Below are 17,399 nucleotides of genomic sequence, written 5' to 3' on the forward strand. Positions count from 1 at the left end.
GAGGGTGAGGTCGGGGTGAGGGTGGTTTCTTAATAAGTCTTTTCATCATGTGGTTTAGAGAGTAATCATATTGGTAATAGTCTAATGATCATCACATTATGTAGATTTTGTTTTAAAAAGGCCATGTGTGTGTATACGTCTCACGTGTCTGTGCCATATGGGTGTAAAATGTCCTCTTCCATGTTAAAATGTGCTGAAGTGTTCAAACACAAGGTTCACACCTGAAGGTCAAATTGTTTGTCTTGGACAGTTGGACGACAGGTAAATGGGGAGTGTGCAGTAGAGCATGTGGAGGTGGGCAGCAGACACGGAACATCCGCTGCATGAGGAAGGTGACGTACCAGCGGGAAGAGGTTGTGGCTCACTCCTTATGTCCAGTAATGGCTCCGGCCCAACTACAGCCCTGCAATACACAGACATGTCCTCCAGAGTGGAGCACTGGCTCCTGGTCTCAGGTATGTTTGCATAAACATGCAACCAACATAACATCAATCTGTTTCTTTCCAGTGAAATAATAGGATTTCATCGTCAGGTGTGCAGCTACAGTCAATAGAAAATTAAGTAGTTTGTAACATTATTAAGATTTATTGATTAGGAAATCCGCATATTTGAATGATTTCTAAAGGATCGTGTGGCACTAAATACATTATTTATAGTCTTTATAGTTATCTTTATAGTAATCGTGCTTGGTGTATGAACCGGCCTTAAGGCATGGGTCAACAGTGTAGTTACAAATGTAATTACAGTAATTAATTAAAGATGTAATTAAATGCAGGTATTTACAATGTAAAAACATGTACAGTATGAACACAAAGTGCATTGTACCAAATGATTAATTTAAATGTATGTAGTAGTAGTTAAGTCCACTTAACATAAAGTAGGACCATTAAAATTAACTTCAAGTTAACCTTGAAGATGAAGCAGCACGACTGGTCTTGAACAAGCCCAAAAGAGCCCATTTTACACCCCTCTTTATCTCCTTGCACTGGCTATCGGTTGCGTTTCACATTAAGTTCAAAACATTGCATTTAGAACAGCCACAGGCTCAGCACCGGCCTCCTTCCACTCACTACTATGAATTTACATCCCCTCCAGAAGTATGAGATCCACTAGTGAGCAACGTCTCTTGGTACCATCACAGAGAGGTTCAAAATCACTTTCCAGAACATTCGCGTTCACTATTTCTGGCTGGTGGAATGATCTTCCCACCCTTATCTGGAATGCTGAATCCTTGGCAATTTTCAAGTGACAGCTGAAAACTCATCTCTTTCGAAGTTACTTGACTTCATCCTAAAAAAAAAAAAAAAAATTATTTCTCTTTATATATTCTTTCTCTTTCTAGCTTGTAGCCTATTTAAGAGCTTGATGTATCCCCCAATTGTAAGTTACATTGGATAAAAGTGTCTGCAAAATGACTAAATGTAAAATGTAAATATTAGCCTCATGTACAATAAACCTAATATAAGCTAACTCTTATTCTTTCAATGAGGCTAAAAAAGGGCAATTACATTTTTTACCCATTAATTTTCTTTTCTACTGTGTAAATAATCAAGTTATAATGAATAATGTTTAGTTGTCTGAGCTTGACCAGAACATTTTTCTGAAATTCCAATATACCCTTTTATAGAAATCCTTCCCTAAATTACAACACATGCATATTATATTTTGAAAAGTGACCAGAGAATGAGGTGAAGGCTTGAGATGTCCAGAACAAAATGATGGAAAACGTTCTGTATGCCAGATCAGTGCTGAAACACTACTTCCCCCTGCTGTTACTGCACATGTAGCACATTGTGCTCCATCTGTTTTACTGTTACATCGCTTTCATAAAGAATCTGTTCTGTATGTATTGGACTTCTGAAATGACCACACAAAGTTTTGTTGCAAGTGTTATATTAGATAAATGACTACTTTACACATGGTTTAATCTAATATTTAATAATTTGCTGTTGCTACTTGTGTATACTTGTGCATAAATTTGTGTACTTTATCTTTCCATGTACATACACAAAAACCAGAGAATGCTGAAACACATTGCCAGAGTTCATTTCGTCATTAGCAGCAGTGCTAAATTCTTTAACCGTTTTCCCCCAATCTAATCTTATGTAATATGTTAAATCATAAATCTCTGAGAAGATTTTGCAGCAGTAGTTGATATTGACTAAATTCCTCCTAAAGGTCAGGTTGAGTCTGCACTGCCTGTCTCCAGAGTACATATCAACTTTTGTTTGAGGTGAACTGCATGCCACTGTGACCTTTACTATGTTTAAACTAACATCACTCAAAGACCACATGAGGGTAACTCACTCTCTCCGTGTTTGTCTTTTTTTCCTTCCTTCATGCTAGTGCTCTAAGACCTGTGGACGAGGGTTGAAGAAGCGTAGCGTTTTCTGCAGGAGCACCAATCCAGGTGCCGGGGCTGTGGTGGTGCCTGACAGCATGTGTAAATTACACCTGAAGCCCAAAGCCCAGGAGGCCTGTGTGCTGAGCCGCTGCCCCAGAAATGAGCGTCTTCAGTGGATAACTACCACCTGGGGAGAGGTAAGGCCCCTCATAGGAATATCAGAGGTTATGTAGAAGAGCTCACACAAACAGTTCATATGTAGCACATGCATATGTTCACCCAGTGAATCCTGATGTAGAATCAAGGGCATGTTAAAGAGATGCCGTCATGAAAATCTCATAATGCATAATGTATATCCAGTCAGAACAAGATGGACCAGAGGGGTTGCATCAGCATACCAGCTATACTCATGGCAAATTTCTTTTTCTCTCTCTCTCTATGTTAAGGGTAAAACAGTTTGAAATACGTTTGCAGTGATATACTGGTAGCGAACATCCTGATGATATGTGCTGCATGCTTTTATCAACACACAACAAAAATGACAGTGGTGAGAAAACAGCAGTTAAGAAAACATCTGATTAAAGTGATGTGGATATGTTTGCACAAGCTATGCAGCTCCAGTCAAGTCACATCATATTTATATAAGTGTTTTATACAATAGTTTGCTTTACAGCAAGCTGCTTTACCTTAAAAAATATATACAAAACAGTCTTAGTCACTTTCAATTAGAAATGCTACTTAAATTTCAGAAAGCAGCTCTCCGGTGTGTTCGTGTTTTTACTTGTGTCTGACCTCAATGGATTGAACGGAAGAAATTACCCAGAGAAGTTTAACATGTCAAAGAAGTCTAAAGAAGTTTAAAGTTGTTTATTAGCAGTTTGAGGGTGTTAGGGTGTACTACAAATTGTTTCAGATTTAAGTTAAAATCGCTTAGTGTATGATGGACTTTTTTTTAGCTTCAGACTATAAATCCAACCAGGCAGAGGACATACATTTTTTTGATCTTTTGAGATGAATTTAGAATACATGTTGTTTTCATTTATCATGCTTTTCCTAGCAAAGATGCTCATTTTGTTGCTTTTGAATCAGCTTGAAAGTCTGGTACTGTGTGATCCTCAGTAGTCTAGTGTATGATGTCCTGTTTTTTCTCTGTAACTACTTGCAGCAAGTGTATGGTGCCTATTGCTTTAAAATCTCCTTAGATGTGAAAAGTCATGTAGTGTATTCCAGCTTGGATGTTATTATATGTAAGTGGTTAGATCAACATCTGTGCATGTATATTTAAAGGCAAGTGATTCCAGACAGCTAAGTGGCACTTTCCAGTCTGCATTTGTACTTCAGTATCTCTCTCCTCCAATCTAGCAGCATTGTTAACCCACTGCTAAGGAGGAATGAGTTGATCTTGTAGCGAAGGGTCAGTGAAGTATTTATGTGTATTACTTTATGTGTATACTTATATACTTATGTACTTTATTATCTTGTCTGACTGTTTTTGCAGTGTTCAACCTCATGTGGAGCAGGAGTAAAGAGAAGAGAGCTGCAATGTGGGGAGAAAGACTCCCAAAGAGGCTACACAGACTTCCCTGTGAGGAGGTGCAGGAACCTCCATAAGCCCCAAGCAGACCTTGAGCAAGCTTGTAATAATGGCCCCTGCCCAGAGCCCCCACCGCCCCAGATCCTCCAGCCTGGCCCAGACAGGGCTGGCACTTCTGTGACTCTGGGCTGGTACTCCTCTCCTTGGCTGCAGGTATGCTCAACTAGCTCATCATAACCAATCTGTGTTCTGTTCCATTTTTATTCTTCTAGACATCTAATGTTCCTGTCCTGTCTGTGTGTTTTTCAGTGCACGGTGTCATGTGGTGGTGGGGTGCAGACACGTAGCATTCAGTGTCTGAGGCAAGGGCGTCTGTCAGTGGGATGTTTACCTCATCAGAGACCCATCAGCTCACGTGCTTGCAATACACATTTCTGTCCTGGTCCAATCCTTGTCCCTGTCCTACCTCCCTCACCTACACTTAAAGGTACAAGCTGGTTTAGCTTATTTATTTTTTTATTGATTTAGAAGACCATCCAATGTACACAAATGTTTCAAATGTTTGAGGTCAGTGAGACTTTAAGAAATTTGTAATATTTTTAGCAGGATGCAAAAGTGACAGTAAAGATGTTATAAGTTACAGTATAATGTTACTTAAGAAAAAATGCTCTTTTGGACTTTCTTTTTATTAAAGAATCCTGAAAAATGGGTCATGGTTTCCACAGAAATATTAGAATGATTTCTGAAGGATACTGATGCCTAAACTTTTGAATTTTAGTGTATATATTTTATCACAATTGACCTGGTTTTACAGTCCGGACTTAGACCAGGATTAGGTCATAGTTCAATTATAACATTTAAGTGAATTTTATAAATGTGCCTTAGGAAAAAAAACATTACTGGCATGCATTTTGAGACAAAATAAAGGCACTGATATATTTTAAGATCAGTCAGAACAAGTTTCTTTCAGTTGAAACAGCTCAGATTTAGATTTTAGTCAGGGATTAGGTTTAAGCCTTATCTGTGAAACTGGGGGTTAGTGTGTTATCTGTTTGCATGTTCCTGAGAATCTAACTCAAGAATCTGGTGTTGTAAGCAATACAACATAACAATTTATCCCAAAGAGGCATTAACATGAGATGCACTTTAATACAAACTCACAAGACTTGTTCAGAAAAGTACAGAATAAAACAGAGATGAACATGAAATTGAGATGGAATAGTGAAATTGAGATTGTGTGTGTAGTTTTCAGTGTCTTTGAGCTAAAACACGCAGCCAGTGAAACCAAAAAATGAGAAGTGAAGATTGATCTGTATTCTGAATTATTTGCAGAGGTTTTATTGGGCATTTGAGCCAGTCGGCTAGCAGAGCATTATAATCTAGAAGTTAAAAGAGTATAGATAAAAAATTCTGCTGTGGATTAAAGTAGGAATTGCCTGGTCTTCTCCAAGCTGTACATAAATCTGCATGACCAGACTATCTTAACAATAAGAAGTGAAATGCAGCTAATCTACTCTCATTGTTAGTTCATCACTTCTTTGCAGGAACATTTCCAATAGTCTTATTCATAGGAACTATGGTGTTGGCTCATGGATCAAACCAGCAATTTATGGTTGCCATCCCTGAGTCTTGAGTCCACTCCAACTTTTACCTAAACTCTTGTCTCACTCAACAGTACTCTTAATGTCTGAATGGGGATACCACTAGATGTTCATTAGTTATGAAATACTGCTGAATGTTTATTTGTTATGAACTCTCATATCTTGTTCTTTAGCTCAGTTGATGGAGCATGAAGTTAGTAATGTCATGGGTTGGGTTCTCAAGAAAAGTAATGATAGAATGTATTGCTTTAGATAAATAATCTTCCAGTTGCATGAGTGCATGAATGTTTTCCACATTGTTAATTGGTTATTGATTCTTTGTTTACATATGTATCATATGCAATCATCAAGATATCAGTGGCGTTTACACTTTTTCCTTATGTAGTGATAAAAACATGTACTTTTTACTTGATTTAAAACTACATTGGTAGGTCAAATGACTGTCTGCCACTATTTAACAATAAGAGACTGACTTTGTGTGATTAAACAATATAATTTAAATCAAATAATAATTGTCATATACTGTATACAGCTTAACATAAAACATAAAAATCTCTTCTCCACAGAGAATAGGTATGTGTGTGTGCATAATTGTTTATTCTCATTGGAGAACTGAGTGTGAGAGCCTTCAGAGAGCAGGTCAGGTCCTTATTAGTATGCCGATGCAGTATTTCCAAGTGCTTTGCAACATCGCCACAATGTCTCTATTCAGACTAAACAGCACTTACAAAAACATTGAGTGTTTGTGTAAGCACTGTAGTTTTTAAGGCTTAGAATAAATAATAGTCATTGTGTCTTTCTGTTAACAGAAGACCATCTTTGCATCGACTTCTTCAGTTGGTGTCATCTGGTGCCTCAGCATGGGGTTTGCAATCACAAATTCTATGGTCAACAATGCTGCAAGTCCTGTTCCGCCAAAAGACTGTAAGAGAAAGATCTTCCCACAAGCCTCCTCACTTCTCTTATATCTGTAAATCATTATGATACAGATGACCACTATGGACAAAGTTGATATTTGCGACATGTGGTAAAGAAAGAGGCATACCAGTTGACCGTGTCTTGGACTAGGAACTCGAAAAACTCATTGGCACGTTGGGAAACTGGACCTGGTTCTGGCTTCATCTGTGGTGTATCATAATTAGAATTGTAGTTCTTTAATAACCAATCTGCAAAACATTTATATTGTAAATATATCTGTTCTCTTATGATTGGAGATGTGACCATCAGTTTAAGCCATAAAGAGACTTCCATCATCAGTTCACACTGAAGAGCACCAGATGAACATTGGTGAGACTGTGCACATCTGAAGTACTATAGAATCCATTGAAACAGTTTGTGTACCAGCAGATATACAGAACTGAGGGATGTTCCACTGTACTGGTTTTTAAAAGTTTCATCTATGTAAACGTGTTCTCGATGGTTGTCTTTGACCGTTGCTTCATATCTTCCTGCTTTTTTAACCTCTCGCTATGTTGTCAAGTGTCAAGTTAAGAGAAGTTCAATGTTTGACACAACACAGCTCATAAACGTCAGTTTCAAAACAGTGAACCAATCAGAAGAAACCAGGGGCAGAGCAATCGAGTGAGTTTACAGCAACAACTGTACATCATTTGTTGGACGAAGAGTTTAGCTATAGCCCGGTGTTTTTTTTTTTTATTATCTTCATTTTAAAAACAGTACATTTCACAGTGAACAACTCCTGAACCTGTAATCATTTAGTCTAAAGGTGTGATCCCATTAGTGAATTTTTCTGTGAAAATGGTCCCTTGTCTAATGTTAATAGTGTAGTGATGCACAACTCATACAGTGAAGCACAACTCATACAGAAGTCACTTTCAAACCAAGCGACATGTGATCTCACATTAATACTGCCTGCTTTACATGACTGTTTTAGTTTGAATCAGTGAATCTTTTGAATCAGTGTTTTCGGTGCAATAAGAAGTGCAGTGCACATTCTCATTCCATCATAATTTTGTATTATTTTTTTCTTAAAACAATTCATCCTGTAAATTGTATTTGTTAATGTGTTTACTTTGCTATAAAAGCTCTCCTCTAGTGAAGACAACATCCACATCTCTACTGCGTAGGCTTCTAATTTTAACAGACATTAACATGCTCAAAAGTTCTCTGTGGAACTGGTGTGACCTGTAAGTTTGAGTCACAATTCCATCTGATTGCCACAGAAGACTAAAGCAGACAAGATAGATTTATCATTAATGAAGATCAGTGCTTCTGCTGAAATATGTAGTGGGTCCATTGGTAGATGAACTATGTTTGTGTAGGGATGCCAGTGTGTGAGTATAATTTGTCTGTGGTTCATACAAGCTATCTCCCATGCGGTGTACGAGAGGGCTACGCTCATCCCAGATACGTGTGAGAAAGGTTGCTCTCAGTCACTTTGTAGGGAACAATTAGTGTGCAGGAGTGAGTGTCATGCTCAAACCCAAGCCTCTCGGGACTGTGAACCTCATCTAAGTTTACTTTGTTAGTGTTCTTTAACTCTTTCTGTTTCTATCTGTTTGAGTGCTGAAGTTGTTGGAGCACTATATTGTGCTTAACTGAAAAGTGGAGTCTCACCTTAGTGAAGCTTTCCCAGGGTTCAGGTATGACGGTCATACTCTAACAATAAACATTGCAACACATGAGGTTTAGCAGAAGTACTCATTCTGTCCTTGTTTCAGTCCAAACACAAGTTCACTTTTTTAGAAGTAGATGTTGCACTGCAGGGTGCTCTGTCCTTTTTGCCTGAACCATTTCAAAGGGTACCTTCGTTTATTGGTTGTATAACTTCTGGACCATCTCCATAAACTCTTGTTTGGTTTCTTACAATATGTTTCCCTACTAATGTGTTCCTAATCATGAAACAATGAAAAATACATTGTTTAGCCTTGTCGTGATGTTATGTATGTTATGTACAAAGGATGACTCATGTCTTTCATCACTGTCTGAATTGAAAAAGTGTGTAATTTATTACTTTGTCAAAATAGTTCCTGGGCTACAGTGTTGTCTGGAGAGGAGCTTCCTGTATAATACCACACTGTAAGTGTGATATTTAATATTTTCACAAAGTTTTATAATAAAAAGTATTTGATTTACCGTATTCCTCTAGTGACGCTTTTTCCACTAGTGCTTGGAGAGATTGAGGCGAGTACAGGAAATTATATTCTGTCATCACAACAAATTACTATGTACATCAAGCCAGAAGCAAAGTGGATTTTAGACAAAATACTCCCTAATATATTATCGACAAGGAAAGCAGACTTGTTCTCTCTGCTAATATAAAACGTTATTTAAAATGCGCCACTAAGGGACAGACATAATAATATAATAGGCTATAGACACATGAAAAAATGCTCTGCTACAAATAGTGTTTCCCATCCAATCATAACATTAAATACCTTAACCATTCATATTCCTCCCTCTCCTCTTTGTGTTCCAGGCAAAATGTTCTTGCACATACTAAACGCCCTAGTAAATCACTCTGAGTTTGCTTAAGTCCTCCCTCGACATTCCTGAATATCTTTTCCTCCTCATAATATGCGTGCATTTGTCATTGTTTATAATATTTCCTAATTTCCTGTGTGTACAATTATTTGTGATAATTTCTGACAGCACTGAGAGACTTGTAAAAAGAAAGGAGCAATTCCTCATCTGTGTCACTGGATGCACAGACACTGATTATGAAGACTGCATACCAAGCACGTCTCTGGCATTTCTATACCCTCTTGTGCATGGTGCAAACTCTCTTTGTTTCTCTCTCTCCTTGCTTGCTCACACAAACACACACACACACACACACACACACACACACACACACACACCGTGTCTTCACTCTCTAGAATTCACTGTGTCACTTCAGCTCTGGCAGTATGATGCTTCTTTGGAGTACCCCTCACTTCTGACAGGCTTTCTAATCACATCTTAACAGGGTGTTGGCCATGAGCACTTTCTCTTTCGTTCTCTTTCTCTCTTTTTCAGCTCTCAGATGAAGTGAGAGCTGTCATCATCTCCAATCATCAGCTAAAGGATATCATCCAGCATTCACTCTGTGTACCCTTGCAGACAATAGATCACTCAAAGGGTGAAGGGACATGTAAGGGATCCTGTAGAAGTCACCACCACAGGTGGGTCACAGGTCAGCTCTGAGAATGGAATGGCAGGACAAATATTGAACAAATGATAAATGGCGGCTAACCACATAATTGTGTATAGCTAGCTAGTTAAGGAAACAAACAAAATAGGCTTATGAAGTTTAAAAAAGTTTAACTTCCCACGTTTTGTTTGTTTGACAGAGTATGTCGTCTCATGGCATACAGTAAATTCACCTGTCACTTTTTGAAAAATAAATAAATAAATAAAGGTGCCTTTGCGTCCCAGAGATCCCAGCTATTTTTGGATTGTTTCATATGTGCTACAAAAACATGCACAGAACTACACATGTAAATATTTTTTGCGTATTATGATTTCTTCTTAAGAAGTGAATGACACTTGAAACCTGAGCAAGGGGTTCGCGTTATTTGAATTAGAATATGAAACGAAGATTCGGATGTCATATATCACATGGTTTTGGCAAAATGAAGCTCTGGTACAGTCCCTGTATCCCAATGTTCATACTATCCATCCAAAATACTATATGAGATTAGAATTAGTGTGTCCCAAAGCATAGTATGTTGAAAACAATATGCCAAAAGTCCCCATATGGTCTACTATTTCAGGTTGATTTCTGAAGTGTGGATCTGCGCACACTCTAATGGTTAATATTACCAACAATCCATTGCGCTTTGACAAATGATTCTATTGAGAACAACAAAAACAAATAAAAGCATTAAAAAACAACAAACATGGTGGATGCGCGTGACTGACGGTTGAGTACAGAGTTTTAGATAAAAGGGGTTTGAGTTACTAATAATAAACATTTAACCTGGTAAAAAACAAAACCAAACAACAAAAACATTATTTAATGTTATCTGTGTTATATTGAATCTGCAACAGCAATGTAAACATTTGTTTGTTCGTTTACTTTTAAATGCATCATTACTCAGAAAATATGAGCAGAGTTCTCTGCATGAAGACCTGTAGCTCACAGATCAACGTGCTACTTCTTTTCTCTCCGATTTGGTAGGAAGTTAAATGATATGAAATGTGGAGGATGTTAACTGTGACAAGAAGATTGACAGGCCAGTTGCTACAGAGCGCTCTGTTAAACATGCAACTGTATGACATGATAGTATGTCCCAAAGCTAGCCTAGTCTTCAACTAAACACTCAAAAGTGTGTACTTTTTCTTCACTAAAAAATTACATACTTTTAAGGGCCTGGTATAGTAGGCACATTGGGACGCAGCAAGTGTTTCACTGTGAGATGTTTCATTTGTCAGGTAAAATGTATATTATCGCTTTTGGTTTGATTTTATGAACATTAGTGTTTATTTTTGTACTTTAAAGAGTTTTGTTAATGTGTTGGAGCACACATGATGTTGAATTAGGGCTTGATGTGCTGTCGGACAGGTTGCTTGCAGTTTGCTAATAGGGAATCGAGTTGTCTTTTGCGTCTTTTGTGGTTGAACGGTCAAATACAATACCTGTTCTGGCCACTATTTGTATATGCACATTTGGTCATGTCTTAAATTTACGTAAATAGCTGGGAAAAATTGGTTGTGTCAGTATACTGGATCTATGCCTTAGGTCTTAAAGTGACTGCAGACGCATATGAATACTGGATGATTTCTGTGTCCCAAATGGTAATCAAACAACAAAGGAAAAAGGTTTGCGCTATCTTTTTTTTTTTTTTTTTTGGACATTTTACAATTTTCATTGGTGACTAACATTTTGTTATTTTAACTAACTTGTTTCCAGAAATATTAACTATTGTGATGTGTGTCATTGTCATGAAATAAAATTACTCATACCATAATACAACATATTACAATATAACACATGGACTCCCATGTTTCTAAGTCTGGATTCAGATTGAAAACCAGTTAGGAATAGGAAGGGTTAGGAATCACTGATCTAGAATCACAGTTGCATTCATACAGAATCCTTATTCACATAAGCATATCTTCTCTATTTCTGCACTTCTCTTCCCATTTCTTGATTTTTTAAACACACACAAACACACACACATTTTCTCGTTGCCTCTGTCAGAGAATTTCAGTGTAGGTTATTTTGGGAGGATTAAAATGTCACTGTGGGTTTAGATGGCTGTGATTGTGTCTAGGCTCAGGAGCAGGGCTCATTTGTAGCTGTCAGTTGGCATTGGCCTTTTCTCAGTAATGTAAAGATGGCAGTCTCTGTGGCCCCGTTTGTCGCTGCAAGAGCGGTCTCACAGATTATCATCTCAAAGGGACTGATAGCGGCTCGCTCCACCTTTGTGTGGCTGCCTATCCAGGTGAGTGGAAGACCAGAAAAATTTTACTGGTTGCATTAAAACCCTGTCAGAAAGTCCATAAAGAGGAGATTTGTGGAAGGCCTCCCGCATTTTACAGGCTATTGTGGTGAAAATAGGGCTGTGTTATGGAACTTGACATATCTCATAACATGCAGAGTAAAAATTATTTTGTGGTAACATCTCTATTAAGTGGTTTTACTCAAGGCAAAAAATATTTAATAGGTCTACATCAATCCAACTATATTGGGTTATACCAACAACAATATTTTTAAGCCTCAGATCAGGTAGAAATACATTTGTTCCTTAAAGGGAAAAATTAAAATTCTTTCATCATTTGCTCACATTTGTCGTTGCATGACAAAATGACTGACTGGCTTCTGCAGAACACAAAAGACTGTTTTCTATGCTCTTGTCCATGCATTTACATATAGGCTGAGGCTTTCAAACTTCAAAAAGAAGGGAAAAGTGCCATTATAAAAGCTTCTACCGCCATGCTACAGCCTTGTGTCAGAAATATGTCATAGCCTTGTGACCAAAATTTGAGTCTCTAAAATTAACTGAAGATTATTGACAGCCTCTCTAACTCTTCTTGGAAAGATAGAAGCTGAGATGTCTGAATCATAAAAGCATTGTTGTCTGAATGATGTATTTGTAATTTGAACTGACCTAATTCTTGAGTTTGAGTCAACTGATTATCATTGATTTGAAATTTAGCACATAAGTCCAATGGACTACTTTTATGATGGTTTTATCTTGTTTTTGTTTTTATTTGAAAGCTCAAGGTTATTTGGATTGCATAGAAAAGAACATTGAAAACAAATTGTCTTCACATGTTTTCCTTTAGTAGTCGACAGAAGAAAGCAAGTAATAGGGGGTTGGAACAACACGATGGTGAGTAAAAATAATGACAGAACTATCCTTTTAAGGTAACAACTGCACATTTTCATATAATTTGCACAGACAGATATAAAGTAGCTCCATGATTTGTGTAGCCACACTGGGTTGTACATTGTAATTAACTCAAATGATATATAGGGAATTTTAATAATTAATCAGGAATATGATTAATATATATATATATCTCATATGACAGTTACATTAAAATGATTGAAGATGAAAAATAGGCCAATTGTATATATCAATAACTCATTACAAGGCACTGTAATTTACTCATTAATATGTCAATATTCCATTCTTCATATCAATTATAGTGATATCTCTTACTGTGAATTACCGCAAATCAAACAGTGGTTTGTCCAGCAAATGGCCGTAAGGTTTACTTATCAACTTTCAATAAAGTTATCACTTCTTATAATTCAAGGAAAAATATTCTCTGGCCATGAAAACATTATCCTATCATTATGACATTTCGGTTACTAAAAAGTAAAGAGCTTGTAGCTAAAGATCAGACATTTCATTGACTTGTGATGTGAGTGTTTAGACAGAGGCAATCATGAATATATATTGGTTTTTAATAATTGAACTAATAATACATCAAACTACAAATCACACAGAGTAAATACACGTACGACAATACAGACAGTAAATTTGTACAAGACATAACGGAATCCAAATGAGGGAGAGAGAGAGAGAGAATGAGTGAGAGAGGATGAGAGAGAGAGGTGAGAGAATTAGGCGCGATCACAGAATTACGCGCTCACCGAACGACCAATGAACGTCTGCGATCTGAAGCGGGAAAAAGTTCCTTTGTCTTTGGGGAAACACCCCCTCGCGTGAGTTATAGCTGACAGAATTGAAAATTTTTCTTAAGAAAGATTGTATTTCTGAAACGATGCATCTTTTTTTTTCGAGATTCAACACAGTCGGATTTTTACGATTATAAAGATACCATAAATGACATATATAACTGATAGAAACACGACGTTACATTCATATGCAGAATTCCACACATTTTAAGTTTGATTAACACACGATAAAACTGCAGATACTCCAATCTATATGGGGAAACATCTACTGCACAAAAAGGCAATACTCAATACATTTAGAATACATTGAGAAAATAAAAGGGTACTATTCTCTTTTCTAAGAGTTAGCTTAACTGTCCTGTTTTCCCAGTGGGATCATAAATTTGTATGAGCTGGTCAGGAGTAGGGTTACAGAATCATGACTCTTATTTTAGAACATTAAATTAGGAGAAGCATTTCCAATTTACAAGTCAGCAATTTATAATCCTCGCATAACAGGATTAACCATTCTATGCAACACACAAACCTATCAAAATAAAAAAACATCTTATTAAGGACTTACATAAAGAGCGTAAAGAAAAGTTTGTGAGTGTGTTTAGGAATGTGGGTGTTTCGTTTCTCCTTTGAGGTTGCTCACGTGACTGTGGAATTTCTCGTCCAGAGTGTCGTAAATAATTTAAATCCAGCCAGGCTGGCGCCAGGCCAGGCATTTAGTTTAGAGAGAGTTGGGTTTATATGCCTGAATTCAAAATCTACAAGCTTTGGGTTTGCATTGTTTTAGATTCAACGAACCGTGATTCATTAGTTCAGAACCAATGAATCGATGAAGTGCATATCTGTTACATTTGTGGCACTGAGATTGTAGTCTCACCTTATCAAACTGGGATCAGAAGATGTAGCCCGTCATGCTGACTGAAATGAAAATTACTATTTCTATAAAGTCCTTTCAGCTTTGCTCTTTTACCCCATATCCTACCCCAAGTCCAGTCAGAGATGATCAGACTTAGCATGATAGAACACAATTACAGTTATTGTTTATCTTAGCTTCTAATTGGACGTTTGCACGTCTTGTTGAGATTGTACAAATTCCCAATGTATTCCTCCTAAAAATAAGTGCAATTTTGATACTTCAAAGAGAGAAGTCCACAAACACCCCCTTCCCTCGCTTTTCTGAATAATGCATGTCGAAATGGTTAAGGGCAAATTTACTGCAGCATGTCCCTGTACATCTCCTCCACAGATCATTGATTAAAATTGTAATTTACTGTTTTTTTTTCTTTTTTTTTGCATGCTATGAATATTATTGATCTCTGTGTTTGTGGCTGTGCTCTCTCATTTATCTTCCTTTGAGTGACTTGTTCAGATTTAGCTCCCCTTGAAATGTAAGAATTGATTACAAGTCATCCTCGCTGACCTTGGCGCAGAGAAAAAGACCCTAGCACAAGACGAGAGATGTGTTCTGTCCCCATTCTCTTTCTCTCTCTCCTTCACTTTAACCTCTCCACTTCAAGGCTATTGCGATGCGTTTCATGACTCTAAAACTGTAGTAGTGTGTTACCTTAAAGACGACAGGCAATCTGATAGCCTTCATTTTGACACTCCAGAATTAATCAATTTACTGCCAAAAGCAGATCCATTTCTTGTCCATGTATTTCAAGCAGCTGATGTGCCTGATATTGTAAAACAGCCTCGTACCTGCAGGCACGCACGCCCACACCGACCGACCGACCCTCTTCTCTCTTCTCAACTCCCCTGAGATGCTGTGTGTTGGAGGACATCGATTTATTTTACATAGTAATACAAACAGTGGGAGGGAACAGGTCACCTCAGCTATTGCCACCTGTGCGTTGGTATGAAGCACATGGCAAAGGTCAGTGAAGCCCTTTCTGCTTGAGTGGCTGCTGCATATTTCATAGTATGCATGAAGAATGCCAGCCATCCCTTTAGGTCGGAGATGTTCGAGTGGAAGCAGGAAGTGAAGCAGCACTGTTCTGTTTGACTCCAGTAGAGGGAGGTGCATACCTACTGTTGAGCTGCAGGCTTTGTCTCTGAGGACAGGAACCAGAATTAGATTCCTTCAGGGATGAATAAATGATCTCACAAGCATTTAAGGAGGATGTGTAGATGCAGAGTGTATGGCTTTCTTTTCTGATAAAAGATCTGGGGATTGGTGTATTCCTGTTTGACCTCTAAAATTGTTTAGATGCATTAATTACATTAAGATCATTTAATTTTCGTGCTTTTATGGATTTGGGTAACGAGTGTCCACAGTAATGAAATTTAGAAATCTAAATTTAACACACATGCTGTGAGGCAGATTTAAAAGACTTTTAAACAAACAAACAAACAAACATTTTATTATACAAAAAATTAAGTGTTATTGTGGTGTAACCATCAAGTAAAAAACTACATATTTTCCTTTAAAATACTGAACATTGAAAATGAGAGTGTACACATATTTAATATTTTCAAAAATATTTCTTAATGTACAAGGTTTTGTTTTTACATGTATCATTAATTAATAATTTATAAGGATCATAATGCTTACAACCTTATTTAAAGACTAACTTTCCTTTGTCATAAAAAGATACAATTATCTGTCACACTGCCACAAGGATCTGCAGTGTCTTTCCAGTTTATATATATATATATATATATACACACACACACACACACACACACACACACACACACACACACACACACACACACACACACACATTTTAATGGATATGGTACAAAGTATGTACCAAAGTATGTATGTATATGGAATATCAGTTTTCAGCTTTAAGTCTGTATAGAGGAGCTGTCACACTTCCATTACTTTAGTTGGTGCCAACAGCTATGCATCTTTGTTTAAGTGTCTGTTTGGTGGGGCTGACATTGTGCAGAGTTTGTCTAAAAACTCATAGAAATTGACAGAGACAGTGTTCAGCACTCTAAAGTTGAGCTATTTTTACACAGCTGTCTCTGAAGAGCCCTCTGAAAGACAAGTGACAGGCAGGTATAACTCAAAACTGGCCTGCCATCTCCAAAGATAACGCCACTATCTCAGCTACCTGGAACTGTTTTGCTTCAGTGCTGTCAAATTTGTCAGCAGGAGACAGGAGAGTGTCGATGACAGTTACAGCTCACACTCAAGTTCTTTTAACCTTTTCCTTTCTTTTTTTTTAACTCATTGCCTTTTGTAAAGTGAGCATGACAGTGGTGAGTTGTGGCAACGTTGCTACCCGTTGTTGTTATTAAAGCACAAAACAAGCTGTCACTGAAAGCCGAGCCATGCTCCTGATGGGCTCGGGAGCCTTTGCGTGATGCTGTGAAATGCAAAACAAATAAAGCGTGCGCCTCTAATGACTTTTGAATAAATAAATCATATTTACAAATCACTCCATGATTAAGGGGAGTGACAGCAAGCGCCACAAGCGAACTCTCCTTCTCGGCATGTGCCCAAAGCCCAAGGCACAGCTGTCAAACACGGTAACAATTACAATAGATATCACAGCAAATGAAGCAAATCAATCACCTATCCATCCCCCACCCCACTACATCACCTTCTCAAAGAGAGATAAACAATCATTAACATTCTCCAGCGCAAATAAGGTGTGTTTTGCTCTGGGAGGCTCACATTGTCATTTGGGACCCACAAATGGGGGTGGAGAGGGGGATGAGTGCAGTCCCATAAGCCCTTGCTGTGGGAAGTTTACTCTCCTCTCTGCAGTCTGCCAGGTCCCCCCTAAGAGCCTACCGTCTACCTGTTCACATCCCTGGCATCACATCAGTTAGCAGAGATTTAAAGAATTGTTTTGCTGGAACCCATTCGGGGGG

At 37.7% G+C, this 17,399-nt stretch overlaps 1 protein-coding gene across 3 annotated transcripts in view; it reads left to right on the top strand.

Moving 5' to 3' along the window:
- LOC132107730 (A disintegrin and metalloproteinase with thrombospondin motifs 18-like) overlaps window positions 1-8,163 on the top strand; it is a 70,409-nt gene extending 62,246 nt beyond the window's left edge. For all 3 annotated transcript variants that reach the window (XM_059513912.1, XM_059513903.1, XM_059513909.1), the window contains 5 exons: window positions 251-455; window positions 2,347-2,541; window positions 3,843-4,091; window positions 4,188-4,365; window positions 6,289-8,163. In XM_059513912.1, coding sequence (XP_059369895.1) covers window positions 251-455; window positions 2,347-2,541; window positions 3,843-4,091; window positions 4,188-4,365; window positions 6,289-6,407 — 946 coding nt within the window. In that variant the 3' untranslated portion in view covers window positions 6,408-8,163. The remainder of the gene's footprint in view (window positions 1-250; window positions 456-2,346; window positions 2,542-3,842; window positions 4,092-4,187; window positions 4,366-6,288) is intronic.
- Window positions 8,164-17,399: the final 9,236 nt, after the last annotated feature.

Source organism: Carassius carassius, chromosome 2, assembly GCF_963082965.1.
Source record: "Carassius carassius chromosome 2, fCarCar2.1, whole genome shotgun sequence".
Taxonomy (NCBI): Eukaryota; Metazoa; Chordata; class Actinopteri; order Cypriniformes; family Cyprinidae; genus Carassius; species Carassius carassius.